The sequence below is a fragment of the Oncorhynchus gorbuscha genome, linkage group LG07 (assembly GCF_021184085.1).
Source record: "Oncorhynchus gorbuscha isolate QuinsamMale2020 ecotype Even-year linkage group LG07, OgorEven_v1.0, whole genome shotgun sequence".
In the NCBI taxonomy this organism is placed as follows: Eukaryota; Metazoa; Chordata; class Actinopteri; order Salmoniformes; family Salmonidae; genus Oncorhynchus; species Oncorhynchus gorbuscha.
In genome coordinates this window covers 24,823,130-24,847,200 of record NC_060179.1, presented here as the reverse complement: position 1 = coordinate 24,847,200, position 24,071 = coordinate 24,823,130, and the positions used below count along the sequence as shown (strand labels likewise).

General features: G+C 42.4%; 2 protein-coding genes across 3 annotated transcripts in view; both read left to right on the top strand.

The window, feature by feature from the left end:
• Positions 1–8,368, top strand: part of si:dkey-225n22.4 (collagen alpha-1(XXI) chain) — a 62,680-nt gene extending 54,312 nt beyond the window's left edge. For both annotated transcript variants that reach the window (XM_046355903.1, XM_046355902.1), the window contains 7 exons: positions 870–914; positions 1,395–1,427; positions 1,846–1,992; positions 2,106–2,160; positions 2,579–2,773; positions 4,388–4,465; positions 4,827–8,368. In XM_046355903.1, the coding sequence (XP_046211859.1) occupies positions 870–914; positions 1,395–1,427; positions 1,846–1,992; positions 2,106–2,160; positions 2,579–2,773; positions 4,388–4,465; positions 4,827–5,017 (744 nt within the window). In that variant the 3' untranslated portion in view covers positions 5,018–8,368. The remainder of the gene's footprint in view (positions 1–869; positions 915–1,394; positions 1,428–1,845; positions 1,993–2,105; positions 2,161–2,578; positions 2,774–4,387; positions 4,466–4,826) is intronic.
• A 2,055-nt stretch (positions 8,369–10,423) lies between these two features.
• On the top strand, positions 10,424–12,263 carry LOC124039159 (C-C chemokine receptor type 3-like). Its single transcript, XM_046355058.1, has 2 exons — positions 10,424–10,564; positions 10,654–12,263. Exon 2 carries the CDS (start codon positions 10,677–10,679, stop codon positions 11,739–11,741), a length of 1,065 nt encoding a protein of 354 aa, XP_046211014.1. The 5' UTR covers positions 10,424–10,564; positions 10,654–10,676; the 3' UTR covers positions 11,742–12,263.
• The last annotated feature ends 11,808 nt before the right edge of the window (positions 12,264–24,071 follow it).

Here is a 24,071-nt window from a genome sequence, read left to right as displayed (position 1 = left end):
TATAGAGCTCGCCATACACAGCACATAAAATAAGGACAAGTGATTGTCTTATTATCCAAACAATCAAGTTCATACTTAGAACCATGTACTCTACTGTACTTAGAACCCTATACTGCATTTACAACACTCCTTAGTGGCACTGTGGTTGGGAGTTCAATCCCCGGCCGAGTCATACCAAAGATAAAAAAATGGTACCCAATGCGTCTCTGCTTGGCACTCAGCATTAAGGAGATAAAGTAGATTGGGGCTAAGGCTCTGCGATAGACTAGAGTCTTGTCCAGGTTGTGTACTACATAAAGCTGCTGTACGCTACAGAAACAGGAGATTGGATCCTGCTCCTATGTGCTTAGGTAAGGCTACTTTCTTTACCCTGTAGGCTCCTTAGAACCCTATACTGCACATAGAGTCCTACACTATATTTAGAGCACTGTACTGTACATACTCATATCTCTCCAGGACACTGACAAGAAAATAATGAGTGTTAGTCATGTCTTAATCACGAGGAACAAAGCTTTCCTGCACCGAAGTCAGTCCCTCCCTTAAGGACCCTGTGCTGTGACTACAGAGTGTAGTGTCTTTGGCTCTGTGCTTTGATTTGTGCTTCCTATAGCCTTACAATCACAGCAGGACGACCGTGATAGAGGCAGACTTCAGAGCAGAGTGGTTGGAAGGGAGGGAAGAGAGGGGAGGTAGGGGAAACTCAGGTGATGTGTTTTTTAAAGGTCAATGAGACCCTTGCGTCTCTCCTTGGCTGTGAATACTAATGATGACCTTTTAGTGGCGAGTGCTCTCCTATACCCTCCTATGATGCCTCCCATCTTCCTCCCCTCTCCCATCATCCATCCCCCCAACCCTGTATCTTGTTCCAGGGCGAACGAGGCACCGATGGGGCCCTTGGGAACCCCGGCTTACCAGTGAGTGCAGTTACCTGACCAGGGCACTGGGTGGCAGTGGATATCAAATCAACTTGAACTACAAAACGTTTTTATTCCTCGGTCTTCACAGAGCCCCCCCCCCACCCCCCCCCCACCCACCCCCTCCACAGATGGCGCCTCGGCCAATATCAGGCACAGTGGATTTGCCTGTCACTTTTACATAACACTATTTATGGGTAAACAATTTGTAGTCATAACTTTCCCTGTGGCCATTGCACTGGCTGTGACTGGTGTTTGATATACAACAGCATTAGGCCAACAGTATGTCGGTTTATAAGAAATACAAAAATGTACCTCTGCATCAACTGTTAGTAAGTAAGACAGCAGCAAGAAAAAATATTTGTACTTTTATCAGAGCGGACTGAATGAAGAGCTTCTGAAAGAGAGCGTTTCTTTGATATTCAAGCAGAACTTTTTTAACAGGCTCTTTCTCTCATTTTCCTCTCCCTTCTCTGCCAGGGTGAAGCTGGACCCAGGGGAGGCAAAGGACAGGTTTGTAGAATTACACTGCTGCATTAGCTATAATCCATTCTGCCTCATTCTACACCAGAGACCAGATCGTCTCTGAGGAACACTACTGAACACATCATACCATGAAGCCTCCGACATTACACCCTCAGGGTCTAGATAGGTAGACATGACAGTAAACCTACTGTGAAATCCATATCACATCAGGCCCTTGAACACCAAGTTCAACATTCACATTTTAAAAGATGCATGTCGGCATTTTTACGCTATGATTTCTTTGAACACCTATTCTGGAACGCTTATTCATTTCCTAGTCTCAAGGCAGATATATTGTAGGCTATAACAGACATTTTAAACGCAATCGAGCTCTGTATGCAAAGGTCCTATATACTATCTTTAGTTATATACAGTTTGTGACCATATTTCTCCTCACGATCATCAGAAAGGCATCACGGGGGATATCGGTGTCAGAGGCACCGATGGGAAGAAAGGGGGCATGGGACACGTGGGGGCCGCTGGCCCACGGGGATCTCCCGGCGAGGACGGGTTGCCGGGGCAACCGGGAACGCCGGGCTACCCTGGGAAGCCTGTGAGTTCTCTTGAATCCTGGCCTTTCTCTAAAAGCACCCTGTCCGTTTCTCCATACCTTCGCCATCCAGACATCAACCGTCTTACCCGTTTGGCCTTATCTGTGTCTAACAGGGGAAGCCTCCCTCTGACGACCACATGATGAAGCTCTGCGGCGATGTGTTGCGGAGTAAGTACCTGTCACCACCCGCCCAGTGGTAGCTATGCAGTGTCAATAACTAAAGTGCAAATTGAAGTAAGCTGGAAAGCGTGCCGCTCGTTGTTGACTCAGCAGCTTAAGACTGTAGGGATTAAACAATACACATATTGAAATGTAAATTGAGTGTAGGGATCTGACTACGCCTTAGAATCCATGTTCAATATGAATATGTATTGGTTAGAGAAGGAAGGTAAAATGGTAACATCCTTACAGCATCATATTACAGTTAATAGCAATATGTTTATCTGGTGCTATTAATATTTTAGCTGTGGTAATACGTGGGCTATTTTTCCAGGTGTACTCAAATAAAGAAGTTTAAATCATGAGACATATGAATGACTGATTAACATTGATTTGATTGAACCAAATTGTGCTTGGGCCCTCCCAGATCAGCTCCCCCAGCTGCTGCAGACACTATCCCCTCTCAGCAGATGTGAGCCGTGTGAGACGGTGAAGGGACCCCCGGGACAGCCTGGAGCACCAGGACTCAAAGGTTCCTCAGGAACCCCGGGCTATCCCGGTAGAATCGGCTCACCAGGATATCCAGGAACCCCCGGCATGCAGGGGCCCCAGGGAGTCAAAGGTAACACACCTGTACAGAAACCCCAAAGACTCTACTGAGTGTTTGGTAACGCATTCATCTACAGGTTCGGATAAAGGAATTATGACATGGTGACACATGTGGAAATACAACATTACTCCCCTATAATTCACCTATGAACCACATACTTTTCCAGAATTATAGATGACTAATTAAGATGACTACATTTATATAATTGGTTATAAGGAGCAATAGCTGAACACCATAGCTAGTCTTGTAAAGCACTTTGCTGCCAATTCTTTTATTTTCCCTTTATTTAACCAGGTAGGCCAGTTGAGAACAAGTTCTCATTTACAACTGCGACCTGGCCATGATAAAGCAAAGCAGTGCGACACAAACAACAACACAAAGTTACACATGGAATAAACAAGCGTACAGTCAATAACACAATAGAAAAAAGTATATATACAGTTTGTGCAAATGGCGTGAGGAGGTAAGGCAATAAATAGGCGAATAGTAGCGAAGTAATTACAATTTAGCAAATGAACACTGGAGCGATAGATGTGCAGATGATGATGTGCAAATAGAAATACTGGTGTGCAAAAGAGCAAAAAAGTTAGTTAAAACAATATGAGCATGAGGTAGGTAGATTGGATGGGCTGTGTACAGCTGCAGAGATTGCTTAGCTGCTCAGATAGCTGATGTTTAAAGTTAGTGAGGGAGATATAAGTCTCCAACTTCAGTGATTTTTGCAATTCGTTCCAGTCATTGGCAGCAGAGAACTGGAAGGAAAGGCGGCCAAAGGAGGTATTGGCTTTGGGGATGACCAGTGAGATATACCTGCTGGAGCTCTTGCTATGGGTGGGTGTTGTTATCGTGACCAGTGAGCTGAGATATGGCAGAGCTTTACCTTATCAAAGAGTTATAGATGACCTGGAGCCAGTGGGTCTGGCGACGAATATGTAGAGACTGCCAGCCGACGAGAGCATACAGGTTGCAGTGGTGGGTGGTATATGGGGCTTTGGTGACAAAACGGATGGCACTGTGATAGACTGCATCCAGTTTGCTGAGTAGAGTGTTGGAGGCTATTTTGTAAATGACATCGCCGAAGTCGAGGATCGGTAGGATAGTCAGTTTTACGAGGGTATGTTTGGCACCGTGAGTGAAGGTGTCTAGCCAGACACCTAGGTATTTGTAGTTGTCCACATATTCTAAGTTAGAACCGTCCAGAGCAGTGAAGCTATTCGGGCGGGAGGGTGCGGGCAGTAATCGGTTGAAAAGCATGCATTTAGTTTTACTAGAAATTAAGAGCAGCCACGGAAGGAGTGTTGTATGGCATTGAAGATTGTTTGGAGGTTTGTTAACACAGTGCCCAAAGAAGAGACAGATGTATACAGAATGGTGTTGTCTGCGTAGAGGTGAATCAGGGAATCACCCGCAGCAAGACCGACATCGTTGATATATACAGAGAGAAGAGTCGGCCCGACAATTGAATTAAATACAATACACTACTGTAAATAAATTGCAGTTCAATGTATTTACAGCTTCATAGAAAGTGTTACCTACTTGAAGTAACAATGGAGTATGTTATGTTAGCAGGTGAGCTAGAGTTATGTTGCTTCTATACACAGTATAATGATTAGAAATCATCTGTAGGTGACACTGGACCAAGAGGACTCAAAGGCACCAAAGGAGAGGGCCGTCCAGGGTCACCAGGCTCTACTGGACAGTCAGGTAAGCTAACACAATGGCGAATTAACCATTGGGTGCTAACGACATGCTAGCTTTTGATTAGCCGTACACCCAGGGATTAGCACCTAGGGATTCAGAGATTGAAGAGGCTAAAGTGGCTAGTTAGCGGTTAATCATGACTAATTTGCCCCTTCTATCAGCGATTGGAGTCTTCTAAAAGGTATCCTCCAGAGAGCATAAAATGCTAGCCCGCTTGCTATACTGACACAAATGTTCTTCTAGAGCCTCATATCCCATCACTCCATATGAAACCATCACCATTGATTATTCGGAAACATGAAAACACACTGCTCGTTCTGTGGAGTCATATCCCCTTACAGTATTTCTTCTTAATGACGGGCAGGAGTTCAGGGGCCTCGCGGATCGGATGGCATCGGACGCCCGGGCACTCAAGGGATGCCTGGGAAGTCAGGAAGTCCCGGAATGCCAGGGAAACAAGGGTCATCAGGACTACCAGGAGTGTGTGACATGTCTTCTTGCTACCAGGCCTACAACCTCAGGAATGACCCCTACAGCAAAGGGCCCAACTTCTGAGAGGACTTGGTGATAATTGACTAATTGAATCAGGTGTGCCACTTTAGGGATACAACAAATATGTAAAAAGACCTCTGGTCCCTGAGGAGAGGGTTGGGAAACCCTGTTTTAAGGCTTATGGGTGTCCACTTTGCTGTTCAGTAGAAATATTTGTCCCGATTAACTGAAACTAGGTCTACGTATATTGAGACATATTCTTGATTTCATATACTGTATGTTTGTAGGTTTCAGGATAAAGGATATAAAACCTATGTTTTGGACCTTTAATGGTGATTGTCCAAAGAGAGTCATCATCGTCCTTGGTACTGTAACACTACCTCCTTGCTGGACACAAGGCATTACATATAAGTACACCAGTGAAAAATGTTTTGTAAAACCAGGGTATGAAACATATTTTAAAAATGTTATACCTTAAGATGTTGTTGTCAAGCCCTCCATATGTAAATATTTTACAGCATGTCAAAATGTAAATATGTTGTGGGCTGAGGTAAACACACAGTAACTGCTAATTAGTACAATAACAGGCTACCTGGATTCAACCACAGAATGTGCTAATATAGTAAGTGCCTGGTGCATTTTTACAAGACAACATTGTGAGAATTTTGGCTTAAAATGTATCCCAACTACAAAAACTGTACTGTAGATAATATATTAATTCACCTTGTGCCTTTATAAACCCATACCATAAATGAAATTAAACCTCAGGAACTGCTTCAAATGTGTTTTGCATATCTTTGTTAAAACATGTTCTTTGTTTGATATAGCCAAATTATTCATACTGCATTGTCCACACTTCATGTACATTTTTTACATTTTACTTTAAATATCATACTATACTTTATTAAAATACTACCTACAGTATACCTCCTGATGTAACTACAGGGGCTACATGATGTGTTATACCTCCTGATGTAACTACAGGAGCTACAATATGTGCTATGCCTCCTTATTTAACTACAGGAGCTACATGATGTGCTATACCTCCTTATTTAACTACAGGGGCTACATGATGTGCCATGGGAGATGACAGATGCTGACATGTGTATGAATGGTTTTGGTGTTGTTTTTTCACATTTAAAATATTGTAATATATTTTCAGAGGCTTTTATGTATTTTATGATATCCAAGTTTCCATCTTTTACATCAACTGTTATGTGGTTATATGGTTGGACTGTACTGTATATGGGTGATTCTGCATGATTGGTGCAAAAAAACATCTAAGTATTCAAACTTAGGACATGTATTTACTTCATGATATGTTCTCATACAATCCAAGGCAATAACAAACATACAGTTACATTTAATATAGTACAACGTCATTGTTTATACAGCTAATCATATTCAGAGGTGGCTGGCTCAAATCTTGACTCCTAAACTTCATGTTTGAAAATAAAGCAAATCATGATTTTTGTAATTTTTTAAACACTTATTTCAATAGAAAATCTTGAGTTGTTCTATTACTACATTCAAAGATACTGATTTAATTAGTAGTTTTGTTTATTTTTAAACGTCTTTAAAAAAATAAATGCTTTTGATATCACTACTGAAACACTCACAATAAAAGACGAGAATGAATTTGTCTTAAGCCAGGGTTCCCCAAACTTGGTCCTGGGGCCCCCCCTGGGTGCACTTTTTTTTTTACCCTAGCACTACGCATCTTATTCAAATAATCAAAGCCTGATGGTGAGTTGGTTATTTGAATCAGCTGTGTAGTGCTAGAGCAAAAAAAAACGAAACCCCAGGATTGAGTTTGGGAAACACTGCCTTAAGCCACAACCCTACAAATATAACCAATGTTGTCTGCAAACATTTTGAAGAAAATGAGTTAGCAAGTTGGTAAATCTTCATGTATTTTTTACAAGGTGTCACGACCGATATATCAATAAATATGTGAAGTAAGGTTTTTTTTTTTTTTTTTACTATTTCCTACATGGTAGAATAATATGGAACACATAAGGAATCATGTAGTAACCAAAAAAAAGTGTCAAACAAATCAAATTATATTTTAGATTATTCAAAGTAGCAACCCTTTGCCTTGGTATGCAATCTGGTTTCTGCTCAGGTTATGGATGTGTCACTTCAACCTAAAAGATCCTCAATGATTTCACCATTGCCCTTGGATTCTAAGCAATGTTGTGCTGCTATTTTTATTGACTTGGCCAAAGCTTTTGATACGGTAGACCATTCCATTCTTGTGGGCTAAGGAGTGTTGGTGTCTCTGAGGTGTATAAAGTCAGTGTATAAAGTCAGAATATTTGCTGTCTCAGCCACTGCCTGTCACCAAGGGTGTACCCCAAGGCTCGATCCTAGGCTCCACACTCTTCTCAATTGACATCAACAACATAGCTCAGGCAGTAGGAAGCTCTCATCAATTTATATGCAGATAATACAGTCTTATACTTAATTGGCTCCTCCCCAGATTTTGTTTCTTAGTGTCCAACAAGCTTTCTCTGCCCTTAACCTTGTTTTGAAAACCTCCAAAATAGATGGAATATGAAAATGTATGTCATTTTTGTTTTGTTATTAAAGGTTAATAGATGACGTTATTACGAAAACATTGTAACGTGAAGAGTTTTCCTCGAAGATGTTTGATGTTTATATATCGTACGTTGTATGAAAATATCCAAATCAAAGAGAATGTTTTGGGGAAGATGAAATGTTAAGTTAGTTGTCTAAAATTGGATTTGAATCTAGAATTATCTAGACCTTGCCTCATTAACTTGGTACGTCCAGAGAATTGCCCTAAAGGCGGTTAAGCCCACTTCTGACCCAAGGGTATAAAACCTGTGAGTATAGAATTTACAGGAGGACTACGTGACCCCAGCTGCAGCAAGGTCTAAAAAGTAAACGAACCCAGAACGCAACGCAAGTTTTAGGACAAAGAAATCCTTTTCTACCCAAGCTACGGATGAGTAGCTGTGTCTAAGCGAGTGAATTCAAGTCGAACCACCTAGCCTCCATCTCCCATCGAATCGTGGTATCTAAAGGGTTTCATTTCTATGCTGTGAGCTCTGAGCTGTCTGTCCTCAGAAGACGCCTTCCAGAGCAAACGGTGAGGGAACAGACTCCTCAGCCAAAAGGACACTGACATGGGGAGGACGAGCAGGGACACATAAGAGCGGCAGTTTGGGGCAAGGTTAGGGTTAGAATAGCATAGCTGACAAATTCACCCAAATGTATATTTCTCTTGTGTAATTTCTTTTTTTCTCTCTCTTTTGAAATCCCCATTGCGGGTAACACAATGTGTTGGCCCATTATACTAAGTTCTAATCAATAGCCTATAATGTGTTTTGTCTATGTGTATCTTTTATCATCATTTTAGGTTTTTAGTAAATAAATATTCAACTAAGATTGGTGTGGTACGAATTTATTGGTGAGACCCGGGTCCGTGCAGATTCACTGGCTCTACGACGTTCAGAACGAGATTGGTAGAGGAAACTGGTTAATTAGCTGTTGTAAAATCGATATTCTGATATTCTTTGAGTTAATTTGGGAAATAGAAACTCAATAAAAACTAGTTTTCCCATGGTGCCCCAGGTTGAGTTAATAATTGCTTGATTCAGTTAATCACGCAATTAGAATCTTGTAATCATTCGATGAGCAACAGTCATCACATTAACTAATACAACATCACGACATAGGGAATTCAGGTAAATACAGTTGTGGACAAAATATATTGCCACACTTGCACTTTTCTTAAATACTTCAAAATTTCTTCTAAAATAAGTTGAAATTGAAAACCTTTGGTCTCCACACTACGTTATTGGATTTTCAACATTGCAGAACGAGTTTAATCTAGAAAATAAAGACAAATGACATGGACATAATTTTTTGGCACCCCAGAGCTAGTACTTGGTTGCACAGCCTTTGGCCAAGATAACTTCTGACAAATGCTTTATGTAGCATTAATGAGCTTGCTGCACCTTTTTTTACTGGCAATTTGGCCCACTCTTCAGCAGCAAACCCTTTGAGGGGTGGATGTGATTCAGATCTGGACTCTTCTTTGGCCACTCCAGAACAGTCCAGCGTTTCTTCTTGCACTATTTCGGGCTGCTTTTTGATTTGTGTTTGGGGTTATTTTCCTGCTGGAAGACCCACAACCTTCAATGGAGACCAGTGGAGGCTGCTGAGGGTCGAACGGCTCATAATAATGGCCGGAACGGAGCAAATGGAATGTCGTCAAACACCTGGAAACCATGTGTTTGATGTATTTGATACCATTCCACTGATACCGTTCCGGTCATTACCAATCAATAAACCAATCAAATGTATTTATATAGCCCTTCTTACATCAGCTGATGTCACAAAGTGCTGTACAGAAACCCACCCTAAAACCCCAAACAGCAAGCAATGCAGGTGTAGAAGCACGGTGTCTAGGAAATACTCCCTAGAAAGGCCAGAACCTAGGAAGAAACCTAGAGAGGAACCAGGCTATGAGGGGTGGCCAGTCCTCTTCTGGCTGTGCCGGGTGGCGATTATAACAGAACATGGCCAAGATGTTCAAATGTTCATAGATGACCAGCAGGGTCAAATAATAATAATCACAGTGGCTCGAGGGTGCAACAGGTCAGCACCTCAGGTGTAAATGTCAGTTGGCTTTTCATAGCCAATCATTCAGAGTATCTCTACCGCTTCCTGCTGCCTCTAGAGAGTTGAAAACAGCAGGTCTGGGACAGGTAGCACGTCCGGTGAACAGGTCAGGATTCCATGCCGCTGGCAGAACAGTTGAAGGTTGTTGGTCTTCCAGCAGGACAACAACCCCATACACACGTCAAAAGCACCCTGGAATGGTTCAAGAAGAAGCACTGGACTGTTCTAGAGTGGCCAGAGAAGAGTCCAGATATGAATTACATCCATAACCTATGGCAAGAACTGAAAACAGAAGTTGGTAGAGGGCACCCCTCAAACATTGAAGAATTAGAGCAGTTTGCTGCTGAAAAGTGGGCCAAATTACTATCTACAAATGTGCAGCGAGCTCATTGATGGCTAAAATAAGCATTTGTAGGGAGTTATCTTGGCCAAAGGTTGGCAATAATTTTGTCCATTTGCCTTTATTTTCGTCATATAAATTGTAAGCTTAAGTTTACAAAAATAAAGTTGGTTCTGCAATGTAAAAAATTCATTAACAAGGTGTGGATACCAAATGTTTTCTTCAATTTCAACTGATTTTTAGAAGAAATAGAGAACGTTTTTAGTAAAGTGCAAGGGTGCAAATATATTTGTAGGGTATATATATATATATCCACCTGACATATGTTGGAAGACGTGTGCTGAAAGTAGGATACATGGGACACACACAATGTTTTTTTCCCCAACCCCCAATATGCGCCACTTCTGTAGAATAGAAAGATAAAATCTAAAGGCGAGATGACAAAGGTCTGATTCAGAGGGTTTTATGCATCACACCCGGCTGACACACATGCATACACACACACACACTTACCTCCCCTGTGTATTTCCTAACCTAGGCTGAGTCTTACTTGAAGACAAAGAAACTTTTACATTTACTTGCTGCAAGCAAGCAAACAAGCCAGCCAAAAGTTTTGGGTAAGTCAGCTAAAATGGATATTTTCCTCTCTCAATTACTGCTGATTTAAATAAGTTGTTTACTGTAAGAGCTGGCAATGTTTTGACAGGTTGAGAGTAAACACACCAAGCAATGGAAATGGACATGAACTCCTCGTTTGGGGAGACAACAGCGGGCTACGTGGACTACAGCTCAGAGACGGACGCTCCGCTCTGCAACAGAGAAACGAACCACAACTTTGGGGTCAAACTCTCCACCTTCTACCTGCTGATTTTCACACTGAGTGTGGTGGGAAACAGCTTGGTCCTCTATATCATCTGCAAGTTCGAGAAACTCAACACGGTGGGGAACATCTTCCTCCTCAACCTGGTGGTGTCGGACCTGGTCTTCATGTCCAGTCTGCCCTTCTGGGCCGTATACCACCACAAGTCCAGCTGGATCTTCGGCCGGGTCTGGTGTAAGATTGTGGGCAGCGCCTACTTCCTGGGTTTCTACAGCTCGATCCTGTTCCTCACCCTCATGACCTTTGACCGGTACCTGGCAGTGGTCTACGCCGTGCCGTCCACCAGGCTACGTCGGAGGAGCTACGCCCTCGCCTCATCCGCCGCTGTGTGGGGCATCAGCCTCCTGGCGTGCATCAAGCCGTTTCTACTCTACGACCAGGCCGAGCATTACTACCAGGGGTTGGTGTGTGAGGAGGTTGGTACCCCAGAATCGATTGTCTCTGAGGAATTGGAGCTGTCGGGGCCATACCTCCAGTTAGGTTTGTTTTTCCTATTTCCTCTCATTGTTGTTTTTTACTGCTACGTTAGGATTGCCGTGACGGTCATCTCCTCCAGGATGACCAACAAGTACAGGACGGTGAGACTCATATTTGTCATAGTACTGCTGTTCTTTGCATGCTGGACTCCTTATAATGTGGTGGTGATGCTTCAAGCAGCTGAAGTCGACTGTGTGAAACTCCGTAAGCTTGACTATGCGCTGCATGTTACTCGTATGGTCACATATCTGTACTTCTGTATCAATCCTGCCTTCTACACCTTTGTGGGGAGAAAATTCCAGAACCACTTCCGGATTCTGCTGCAGAAACGTATGCCGTGTTTAAAGAACCATGTCTCAATCAATGGTAGCCGGACACTGTCACATATTAGAAACCCTCAAGTGGGCATAACTAGTCAGACAGATGTTCTGGTATGATATAGGAGCCCTGTGGCACAGGAATGCACATTAATTCATGCCTAGGAGTCTCATATTAGTTAATGAACCTTGAAAAATGTATGTTGCTATTCACCACTGTGCCTCTGCCTCTGCATTGCTTAGTATTTGGGGTTTTATACTGGGTTTCTGTAAAGCACTTTGTGACAACTGTTGATGTAAAAAGGGCTTCATGAAATACATTTGGTTGATTGATTGAAAATAAATGTGTTTATATAATGTTAATTGTAGATGTGAGTTACCCCCTTACTGTGTAAAGTATTTGAATGCTTCGGTTGTAATAAAGGCACTCTATAAATCCAATCCATCATTAATGCTCCATTATTGTACAATTTCAATAAAATGTTATCAAGAACTTGGAGACAAGTTGTGACAGGACAAGTTAAGACATGACTTAATGTGTCATAACAATGTGCAAGTCATTCTTTTCTATATTTACTCTCAGTCAAATTTTTACATTTTGCCTCTGGCTAACATTATCTGGCAATGTAAAACGTTGCTGTTTGGAAAATAAACATTACTCCTGACTCAATATGCAGGGTGAGTAGCTAACTTCCTTCTTCCATTCACATCTACATGTTTGAAAAATGGAGTGAGCATACCATGTTTCACTAATTATGTAGTAACATATACCAGTTAACAAACACTTTCCTCCAAAGCAACATAGTCATACATGCATACATTTTTGACATATAGGTTGTCCCGGGAACCAAACTCACCATCTTAGCATTGCAAGCGTGTGCTCTACCAACTGAGCTGGAGAGGACCTCCACACTGTTGGTTGAATTTATCTGATGCTACAGTTAGTTTCAACCTTTTGGGGAGATTGTGCAACAAATTAGGACAGAATAGAAATATAATATCTAAAAGGCGAGATGACAAAAGGTCTGATTCAGAGGGTGTTATGCATCACACACGGCTGACACACACGCACACACACCTACCTCCCCTGTGTATTTCCTAACCTTGGCCTGAGTCTTACTTGAAGACAAAGAAACTTTTACATTAACTTGCTGCAAGCAAGCAAACAAGCCAGCCAAAAGTTTTGGGTAAGTCAGCTAAAATTGATATTCTCCTCTCTCAATTTCTGCTGATTTAAATAAGTTGTTTACAGTAAGAGCTGGCAATGTTTTGACAGGTTGAGAGTAAACACACCAAGTAATGGAAATGGACATGAACTCGTTTGGGGAGACAACAGCGGGCTACCCGGACTACAGCTCAGAGACGGACGCTCAGCTCTGCAATAGAGAAGCGAACCACGACTTTGGGGTCAAAATGTATCTTCCATGAATGCCAAAACCACATACATTATATAGAGTACAGTATGATGTTGGTTATGTGTTGTCTCCCTGTCACTTTTTAACCCCCAAAATAATTGTCCCTTGGATAAATAAAGTGTATTGACTTGAATTGAATAGTTTGTTTCAAATTGTATGTCCTCCATTGTGATTGCTTTAGAATTCTATGGTACTGTAGAATTATTTAAATTGATATTATTATTTTCTAAGGGAATGTTGTGTAATTCTGATTATCTAGCTAGCAATTGCTACAGTAGTTAACTACTGTGCTCTCTTCTGATTGGTCAGATGTTGGTTAATCATTGGGAGAGAACAGGAAGTAGTTGAGTTGATGCATGGCTGTAGATGTGATCATCCATTGTTTGTCTACACAAACCAAGTTAATATCAGGAATAAAGGTAAGACCCAAGTGCAGACTGTGTGAAGTAACAATGTTTATTGTAACCACAGGGGCAGACAAACGACAGGTCAAGGCAGGCAGGGGTCGATAGTCCTACACTGGGAGTAAAGGTACAGGACGGCAGGCAAGGTCAAGGACGGGCAGACTGGTCAGGCGGGCAGTACAGGGTCAGGGCAGGGAAAGGTCAAAGCCAGGAGGATGAGAAAAAAGAGAGGCTGGGAAAAGACAGGACCTGACAGAACGAACGCTGGTAAGCTTGACAAACAAGACGAACTGGCAACAGACAAACTGAGAACACAGGTATAAATACCCAAAGGATAAGTGGGGAAGATGGGCGACACCTGGAGGGGGTGGAGACAAGCACAAGGACAGGTGAAACAGATCAGGGCGCGACAGTTTCCATCTAAACGAGTAAAGTACATGTCGGATGAAAAATAGTCCTGATGAAAACAGCCAATTTGTCGGTAACCTTTCCAAATGTCGAAAAAATAAAACACGCTAAAAAAAGGTGGGATCTTTTTGTGTCTCTGCAAAAACACTTTTGCGGGAAAAAGCAGTGGAAACTTTTTTGGGGCGTCTTATTCTGGTGACATGATGGTCAACGCTTGGCTGCCATTTTACAAATCAAAAGAATCTTGCTTTTTGTCCATAATAACCTCATGTAGGCTATACCCGGATTGTATCTGTGCAGGTGCCAAGACCAGAGTGGACACATTCTCAAAAACAATGTTCTGACGCAACCTTCAGTAGACTTGCAACGGAAACCCATTTAACTTATTTTTTACATTTAAAAGCTATTTTTTACATGCACTACATCATCATGCACAGCCATCTAACCGCAACAGGTCAAGTTGATGAAAACACATCTCTGGTGGGAAAATGCACATCTTGTCTTTATGCTCAACAGTCCCACACGGGACCCACTAATCCTGAAGAAGTTTTAACCTGTTCAGGATACCACGGTTTACTGCCCCTTCTGGAGGATTTGGGTACCCATATAAAACAGGATACATTTTTTTCAAAAGTTGCTAATATATGCATATTAAAAATATTATTGAATAGAAAACACTCTAACGCTTCTAAAAACGTTTAAATTTTGTCTCTATGTAAAGCAGAAGTGTCAGGGCATGCATTCTCCCAAAATCTCTCTTGTAATGGAAAAAGCTGCCCCTACTTTGACGTCATCTTTAACGCACTTCCCAAAAGGCTACCGCTCTGGGAACAGTTTCTACGTGTTCAGTGTGAAGGCTGCCTTCTATGAGGCTTGCCAGTGTGTGAATCGCGTGCTCACGAGACGTTGAGCGTGCAGAAAGGTCTCGGTCATGCCAAAAAAATAGTGCCCTGTATGCGCGCTATGCTCCCGCTCTCTCTTTTCTTCATGATCAATGACAAGACGTGTGTGTTTAGCTTCGTCCTCAAAATTGCTGTACACCTTTATAACATGTTAAAGCTTAATTATGAACATAGTTTGACAAGTTTACTCGACATATGATATATATTTTCGACGTTTTGGTGCGCACCCACTTCAATTTTGCCTACATTTTTACCAAAATCAGGCTATTTTGAGAACCGAAAGACGCAGACTTGAAAACTGAACGCTAATTTGGTGAGTATAATCCCTTACAGGTCTTCTGATGGAAGAACAGCAAAGGTAAGGGAATATTTATGTGTTAATTTTGGGTTTCTGTCGACTCCAAGATACAGGAGTCATTATGCTAATGTGGGAGCGCCGACTCCCTATTATAACCTAGTAAACGCAAAATGTAATGTTATAAATAAAAGTAACACAGCGTTTGCATTTAGAAGAAGTGTATCTTCCTATACATATGTAAAACATGCATATTTAGTCAAAGTTTATGATGTGTATTCCTTGTTAGCTGACGTTATCTGCCGGAGCTATTTAATTTCTCCGGACATTTTAGTAGCATTTTTTGAACGATGCATCATTGTAAACAGAGATTTATGGATATATATAGCATATTATTGAAAAAAAATGAATGTACTGTGTAACATGTTATATTACTGTCATCTGATGAAGATTTCAAAAGGTTAGTGAAATGATTTTTCTTTTAATCCTGCGTTTGTTGATTGCATATTTTTTCCTACTTGGCTATGCTAATGAGCTATGTCTGCGGTGGTGGTTTGACATAAATATGTGCTATGTTTTCGCTGTAAAACATTTTAGAAATCTGACTTGCTGGCTAGATAAACAACTTGTTTATCTTTCATTTGAGCTATTTTACTTGTTAATGTGTGGAGGTTAAATATTTTTAGGAATATTTTTGCGCATTGTGCGTTATGGTAATGAGCTTGAGCTGTAGTCACACTACCCGCACAGGAATATAACTCCCTAACAAGTTTTAAGTGCTTGTAAGTAAGCATTTCACGGTAAGTTCTATCTGTTGTATTCGGCGCATGTGGCAAATACAATTTGAGGAGAGTCTTCAATCCACCATATAAAGAACCCTTCAACTACAGTATCAAATCACTCTTCTTTTTTTCTCTTTTTTTTGTTGTGGAATTTTACCCCTTTTTTTCTCCCCAATTTCGTGGTATCCAATTGTTGTAGTAGCTACTATTTTGTCTCATCGCTACAATTCCCGTACGGGCTCGGGAGAGACGAAGGTTGAAAGTCATGCATCCATCAAATCACTCTTACAACCAGGGAGGAAGTTGAGCAACAGGGAGAAGAAGAATTATTTGTAAACTCTGCATTGTTGGGAATGGTTTGTAAGCAAGCATTTCATAGTAAAGTCTAGACCAGTTGTGTTCAGCGCATGTGACAAATAAAAACGGTATTTGATTTGATTTGAGATAGCTGCCCACAGACGTCAATTCAACATATAGTCCACGTTGATTCAACATAGTGTCATTGAAATGACGTTGTGTTTTCATCAGAAAAGTAAAAATAGCATTCCTGCACATTCTATATGTTTAGGTAGTCCTTTCCTGCAGTCAACTGACCAAATTGCCCTTTAGTGGCTTCATGGGTGGAATTGTATTAATACTGTATGTGTCATAATTGCATAATTAATAAACATTATTTCTATGTCAAATGGTTGTTATATTTCAGTCTTCTGTGATGTACATAAAGTGCAATATTGAGATGCAAACTCAAAATGGAATACATTTCAACTCTTTATCTGACATGGTACAAGTGTCTTCTTTTTGTTAAGCCCATAACCATGTGTGTGAGATATACTTTTGTTCCAAAGTAGATTTGTTTAAGACTACCAAGAAGTCCACTGCAATAACAGGTTGGTCCCTTTCAAGTTTTTGGGGGTTAAATGAATGCTACAGTCTACGCAACACACCATTATGCTTTCGTTCCTTATTGTGCCGTGAATAAAAGCCATATAGTTTCTCATGAGATACTCCTATACACAAGTTTACTGTAGATAACATTTATTTGGTTTAAAAATAGCATTCCTGCACATTGTTTGGTAGTCCTTGAGTCAACTAATCTGCCCTTTAGTGGCTTCATGGGTGGAATTGTATTAATACAAGGTTTTAGTCGAAATAACCTTTTTCTAAGAGGTCACTTCAGGCAGGCATAGTTCATATAGGCAGAGTGCATATTCAATATAATAACAGAGAACATTTTCAGTGAGGAGATTATATGGTCTGTTGGGGTTCTTCAGTGAAAAGACAACTCATGCGTATGTGCATGAGACGTGTGCATGACATGGCTTAGTAATGTCTCAGGTCTACATTGCTGCTGTCTGTATGCAGTCTTCAGTCTGGGAGGAAGAGGACATCTAGTGGTGAAGTTAACATGAAAGGGCCTTTTAAATGAGGACAATTAGAACATTTTTAACATGTATCTACAATAGAGGTAGAGGACATGATTTCTGAATTCTAAAGCAACCCCTTGCACCTAATACAGGCACTTCATGAAGGCCTAGATCTGAAAACATTGCATTAGAATTAGGAATGCCAAAGTAGCAATAGCCTTATCCTTCCCTCTGATAGGCTGGATAGATTTCTCTGACATATTGGATGAACCTGTCTAATCCTTTTTGATCTTCAGAGGTACATAAGAGAGGGCTAGAGATTGATTTGAAGTTCATCCTGTACACAATGCACCAATTTCACTGAAATCAACTGTTCAGAATTCCCAAGTTGAGACATGAAGGTGATGAGAGAGAGTTTGTGGCAGATCTATCAATCTCCATGTATCCCTATAAAACAGGCATTTGTTTATGTTCTACAAATTAAGTCATGCTCTGCAATTGCTGATGCCTGTCATCCTACTACCTCCTATGAGCTTTATGTCTTGTGTTTTGTTTGCCGCGAGTGCTGTGCTATATAGCAAATTGGGTCCGTTTTAGCTTTGGCCTGCTAATGCAACATGCTAGTAGCCTCCACTATTCACATTGCCATGTCGTTGCTAACTCTATGCATTTCGTTATTCATTGCTTACACGTACAGTGTCTGTAAGAGAAGGATTGCAATAGGGATATTTACACTCTGACCTCAGCGCCCATCACTCTGCATTGTTGTTAATATACCTTTCGGAACAGAACTACCGTTCAACCACACTTCCCCCAGAATATAAGTCAATAAGTGGAGGTGTAAGCAACAACAGATGCAGACAAAAGGCCCATCCATCGAGTTTGATTAAAACCTATTCCTCTTGGCCAGGAACATAACATTTTCCTACAAGGTCATAACTTTTCTCACCGGTGAACACGCAAAAGGAGATCTCGATTCACGTTCATGTGGTATTTCATCCTTACTTTTTAATCGAACTGTCAAGCGTCTGGTTTCCTACACTTGTGAGGAATGTGACTTAATTATGGGGTTAGGGGTGCGTGTACAATGCCCTGACTTATGATACCCCGGGGGTCTGTAATACCCTTCTTTTTTAGACGGTGTATATCCAGGTTGGCTGCAGCTTTTGCTGTGTCTCTCCTCTAAGCTGTTTGGGGTCTGAGGCTTTAGATTGGGCTGGGCTTTTTAAGCAAGGCGACTGAGAAATAAGCATACACCTAAGGGTTGTTAAAGCAATTTCCTAACTGCTACTTCTCACTGACGGAGCAGTATAGTAGGTTGACTGTTATAAGATTTCACTTTGCCACGACCAAATTCAAACGACACCATCACCGGATGATGCGTCAGACGGCACCAGCACAAGCCCAAAACTCCAAAGGAAAACCCATACAAAACCCATTACCCCTTGGGGACAATAAACTTGTCTACTACGACAACTACTTCGACTGCTGCCATGGTTTACTTTTCTCCTCTCTGGTATTTGAGTCACCAGTAATATGGCAGACAGCAAAATCAAAGCAAATAAGAAGTGTGCTGCATTGCTGCACATTGCCGAGTGTTGATATTTCCTTGTGTTTACAGATGGGGGTTTGCACAGTCTGGAATACTTTCTCCTTTCCTATTCGGACATCTCTTCCACTGTATATAGTATGCCTGTGCACATCCACATTCAATTGAAATTACACAGTCAGCCCCTCTCTTTTCTTCTCTCTCTCTCCTCATGAAACCAAGATGTCTACATCTTTACCTTCATCCTCTTCGTATTGGGCATCAAATGTCTATTGCTGTCATTACAGCCTCTCCCTTTGATCTGGTCTCAGGACCCCATTTACCCAGCATACAAATACAGATGTCCTCTATCCCTCCAGTGCATAGTATAATGGTATTACCATTCAAAGCACATCTCCATGCATGACATCATATTGATGTTGCCTGCTATAATACAAAGGCACAGAGAACAAGACATACACTCCCAGCTAGCCCCCTCTGGGTACTCTACACAATACACAGACACATGGGGCTGTGCATTTTATTTTTTTGTAGGGGGTAGATCAGCTTTAATATTTCAGATAGATTGTAGCTTCCATCAATGTAATTGCCTGCACCACTTCCAATCCCCAACATGTATTTTTTGCCGATATATACACATACATATACAGTGGCAAGAAACAGTTTGTGAACCCTTTTTTCAATACATAGATTTCTGCATAAATTGGTCATCAAATGTGATCTGATCTTCATCTAGGTCACAACAATAGACAAAAAGTCTGCTTAAACTAATAAACAATATGTTTTCATGTCTTTGTTGAACACACCACGTAAACATTCACAGTGCAGGGTGGAAAAAAGTAGGTGAACCCTTGGATTTAATAACTGGTTGACCCTCCTTTGTCAGCAAAAACCTCAACCAAACGTTTTCTGCAGTTGCGGATCAGACTTGCACAACGGTCAGGGGGAATTTTAGACCATTCCTCTTTACAAAAATGTTTCAGTTCAGCAATATTCTTGGGATGTCTGGTGTAAACTGCTCTCTTGAGGTCATGTCACAGCATCTCAATCGGGTTGAGGTCAGGACTCTGATTGGGCCACTCCAGAAGGCGTATTTTCTTCAGTTGTTGATTTACTTCTGTGCTTTGGGTCATTGTCTTGTTGCATCTACCAACTTCTGTTGAGCGTCAATTGGCGGATAGATAGCCTAACATTCTCCTGCAAAATGTCGTTGTTACACACGCCTCTTGGAGGAGGGAACGCAACACCCTGCTACAACTCAACATAGAGTGACGAGGTATGGGATTGCAGTTGCGGGTAAGGATGACAAAGGCAGAGAATTTTACCATTAGTAGGGAATTTATTTCCTTCACACGGTAACTTGGGGAAAAGGGGCAGGATGAAACCAAAGCAAAAAGAGTTTAAGTTAAAGCCCCCTCTCCTACCTACAGTTGAAGTCGGAAGATTACATACACTTAAGTTGGAGTCATTAAACTAATTTTTCAACCAGTCCACAAACTATAGTTTTGGCAAGTAAGTTAGATCTACATTGTACATGACACATTTAATTTTTCCAACAATTATTTTTTCGACAGATTTCACTGTAACACAATTCCAGTGGGTCAGAAGTTTACATACACTAAGTTGACTGTGCCTTTAAAGATACACTTCTTGTTAATCCCACCACAGTGTCCGATTTCAAATAGGCTTTACGGCGAAAGCACCACAAACGATTATGTTAGGTCAGAGCCAAGTTACAGAAAAACACAGCCATTTTTCCAGCCAAAGAGAGGAAAAATTAATCACGAACCTTTGATCTTTATCAGATGATACTCATAGGTCTTCATGTTACACAATGCATGTATGTTTTTTTTGATAAAGTTCATATTTATATAAAACAAATCTCAGTATACATTGGCGCGTTATGTTCAGTAGTTCCAAAAACATCCGGTGATTTTGCAGGGAGCCACATCAATTTACAGGAATACTCATAAATGTTGATGAAAATACAAGTGTTATACATGGAACTTTAGATACACTTCTCCTTAATGCAACCGCTGTGTCAGATTTAAAAAAAAAAACTTTACGAAAAAAGAGAGAAACCAAAACAACCCAAACAGATATCCGCCATGTGTAGTCCACAGAAGTCAGTAATAGCATTTTAAATACTCACTTACCTTTGATGATCTTCATCAGAATGCACTCCCAGGAATCCCAGTTCCACAAATGTTTGATTTGTTTGATAAAGTTCATCTTTATGTCCAATTACATCCTGGTTGTTAGCGCGTTCAGCCCAGTAATCCAAATTCATGAGAAACATGTCAAACGAAGTATAGAATAAATCTTTAGGATGTTTTTAACATACATCTTCAATAATGTTCCAACCCGGAGAATTCCTTTGTCTGTAGAAATGCAATGGAACAGAGCTTGCTCTCACGTGAACGAGCTCATGGCACTCTGCCAGACACCTGGCTCAACCAGCCCTTACTTCACAGTAGAAGCATCAAACAAGGTTCCAAAGACTGACATCTAGTGGAAGCCTTAGGAAGTGCAACATGACCAATATCCCACTATCTTCAATAGGGAATGAGTTGGAAAAATGACACCTCAGATTTCCCACTTCCTGGTTGGATTTTTTTCTCAGGTTTTTACCTGCCATATGAGTTATGTTATGCTCACATCATTCAAACAGTTTTAGAAACTTCAGTGTTTTCTATCCAAATCTGCTAATAATATGCATATATTAACGCAACGTAACGTAAACAACACTGCTAGCTAGCCAGCTAGCCCCCGAATAGCAGCACTGTCTAAACTATTACACTCAACGGAACGACTTGATTAGTGTAGTGTCAACAACGCACCCACTGCCAGCTAGCCTACTTCAGCAGTACTGTATCATTTTAATCATTTTAGTCAATAAGATTCTTGCTACGTAAACTTAACTTTCTGAACATTCGAGACGTGTAGTCCACTTGTCATTCCAATCTCCTTTGCATTAGCGTAGCCTCTTCTGTAGCCTGTCAACTATGTGTCTGTCTATCCCTGTTCTCTCCTCTCTGCACAGACCATACAAACGCTCCACACCGCGTGGCCACGGCCACCCTAATCTGGTGGTCCCAGCGCGCACGACCCACGTGGAGTTCCAGGTCTCCGGTAGCCTCTGGAACTGCCGATCTGCGGCCAACAAGGCAGAGTTCATCTCAGCCTATGCCTCCCTCCAGTCCCTCAACTTCTTGGCACTGACGGAAACATGGATCACCACAGACAACACTGCTACTCCTACTGCTCTCTCTTCGTCCACCCACGTGTTCTCGCACACCCCGAGAGCTTCTGGTCAGCGGGGTGGTGGCACCGGGATCCTCATCTCTCCCAAGTGGTCATTCTCTCTTTCTCCCCTTACCCATCTGTCTATCGCCTCCTTTGAATTCCATGCTGTCACAGTTACCAGCCCTTTCAAGCTTAACATCCTTATCATTTATCGCCCTCCAGGTTCCCTCGGAGAGTTCATCAATGAGCTTGATGCCTTGATAAGCTCCTTTCCTGAGGACGGCTCACCTCTCACAGTTCTGGGCGACTTTAACCTCCCCACGTCTACCTTTGACTCATTCCTCTCTGCCTCCTTCTTTCCACTCCTCTCCTCTTTTGACCTCACCCTCTCACCTTCCCCCCCTACTCACAAGGCAGGCAATACGCTCAACCTCATCTTTACTAGATGCTGTTCTTCCACTAACCTCATTGCAACTCCCCTCCAAGTCTCCGACCTAACCTTGTATCCTTTTCCCTCTCGCTCTCATCCAACACCTCCCACACTGCCCCTTCTCGGATGGTATCGCGCCATCCCAACCTTCGCTCTCTCTCCCCCGCTACTCTCTCCTCTTCCATCCTATCATCTCTTCCCTCTGCTCAAACCTTCTCCAACCTATCTCCTGATTCTGCCTCCTCAACCCTCCTCTCCTCCCTCTCTGCATCCTTTGACTCTCTATGTCCCCTATCCTCCAGGCCGGCTCGGTCCTCCCCTCCCGCTCCGTGGCTCGATGACTCATTGCGAGCTCACAGAACAGGGCTCCGGGCAGCCGAGCGGAAATGGAGGAAAACTCGCCTCCCTGCGGACCTGGCATCCTTTCACTCCCTCCTCTCTACATTTTCCTCCTCTGTCTCTGCTGCTAAAGCCACTTTCTACCACTCTAAATTCCAAGCATCTGCCTCTAACCCTAGGAAGCTCTTTGCCACCTTCTCCTCCCTCCTGAATCCTCCCCCCCCCCTCTCTGCAGATGACTTCGTCAACCATTTTGAAAAGAAGGTCGACGACATCCGATCCTCGTTTGCTAAGTCAAACGACACCGCTGGTTCTGCTCACACTGCCCTACCCTGTGCTCTGACCTCTTTCTCCCTCTCTCTCCAGATGAAATCTCGCGTCTTGTGACGGCCGGCCGCCCAACAACCTGCCCGCTTGACCCTATCCCCTCCTCTCTTCTCCAGACCATTTCCGGAGACCTTCTCCCTTACCTCACCTCGCTCATCAACTCATCCCTGACCGCTGGCTACGTCCCTTCCGTCTTCAAGAGAGCGAGAGTTGCACCCCTTCTGAAAAAACCTACACTCGATCCCTCCGATGTCAACAATTACAGACCAGTATCCCTTCTTTCTTTTCTCTCCAAAACTCTTGAACGTGCCGTCCTTGGCCAGCTCTCCCGCTATCTCTCTCTGAATGACCTTCTTGATCCAAATCAGTCAGGTTTCAAGACTAGTCATTCAACTGAGACTGCTCTCCTCTGTATCACGGAGGCGCTCTGCACTGCTAAAGCTAACTCTCTCTCCTCTGCTCTCATCCTTCTAGATCTATCGGCTGCCTTCGATACTGTGAACCATCAGATCCTCCTCTCCACCCTCTCCGAGTTGGGCATCTCCGGAGCGGCCCACGCTTGGATTGCGTCCTACCTGACAGGTCGCTCCTACCAGGTGGCGTGGTGAGAATCTGTCTCCTCACCACGCGCTCTCACCACTGGTGTCCCCCAGGGCTCTGTTCTAGGCCCTCTCCTATTCTCGCTATACACCAAGTCACTTGGCTCTGTCATAACCTCACATGGTCTCTCCTATCATTGCTATGCAGACGACACACAATTAATCTTCTCCTTTCCCCCTTCTGATGACCAGGTGGCGAATCGCATCTCTGCATGTCTGGCAGACATATCAGTGTGGATGACGGATCACCACCTCAAGCTGAACCTCGGCAAGACGGAGCTGCTCTTCCTCCCGGGGAAGGACTGCCCGTTCCATGATCTCGCCATCACGGTTGACAACTCCATTGTGTCCTCCTCCCAAAGCGCTAAGAACCTTGGCGTGATCCTGGAC

Excerpts from the sequence above, each read along its gene's own strand:
- LOC124039159 (XM_046355058.1), top strand. The coding sequence starts at position 10,677 with ATGGAAATGGACATGAACTCCTCGTTTGGGGAGACAACAGCGGGCTAC.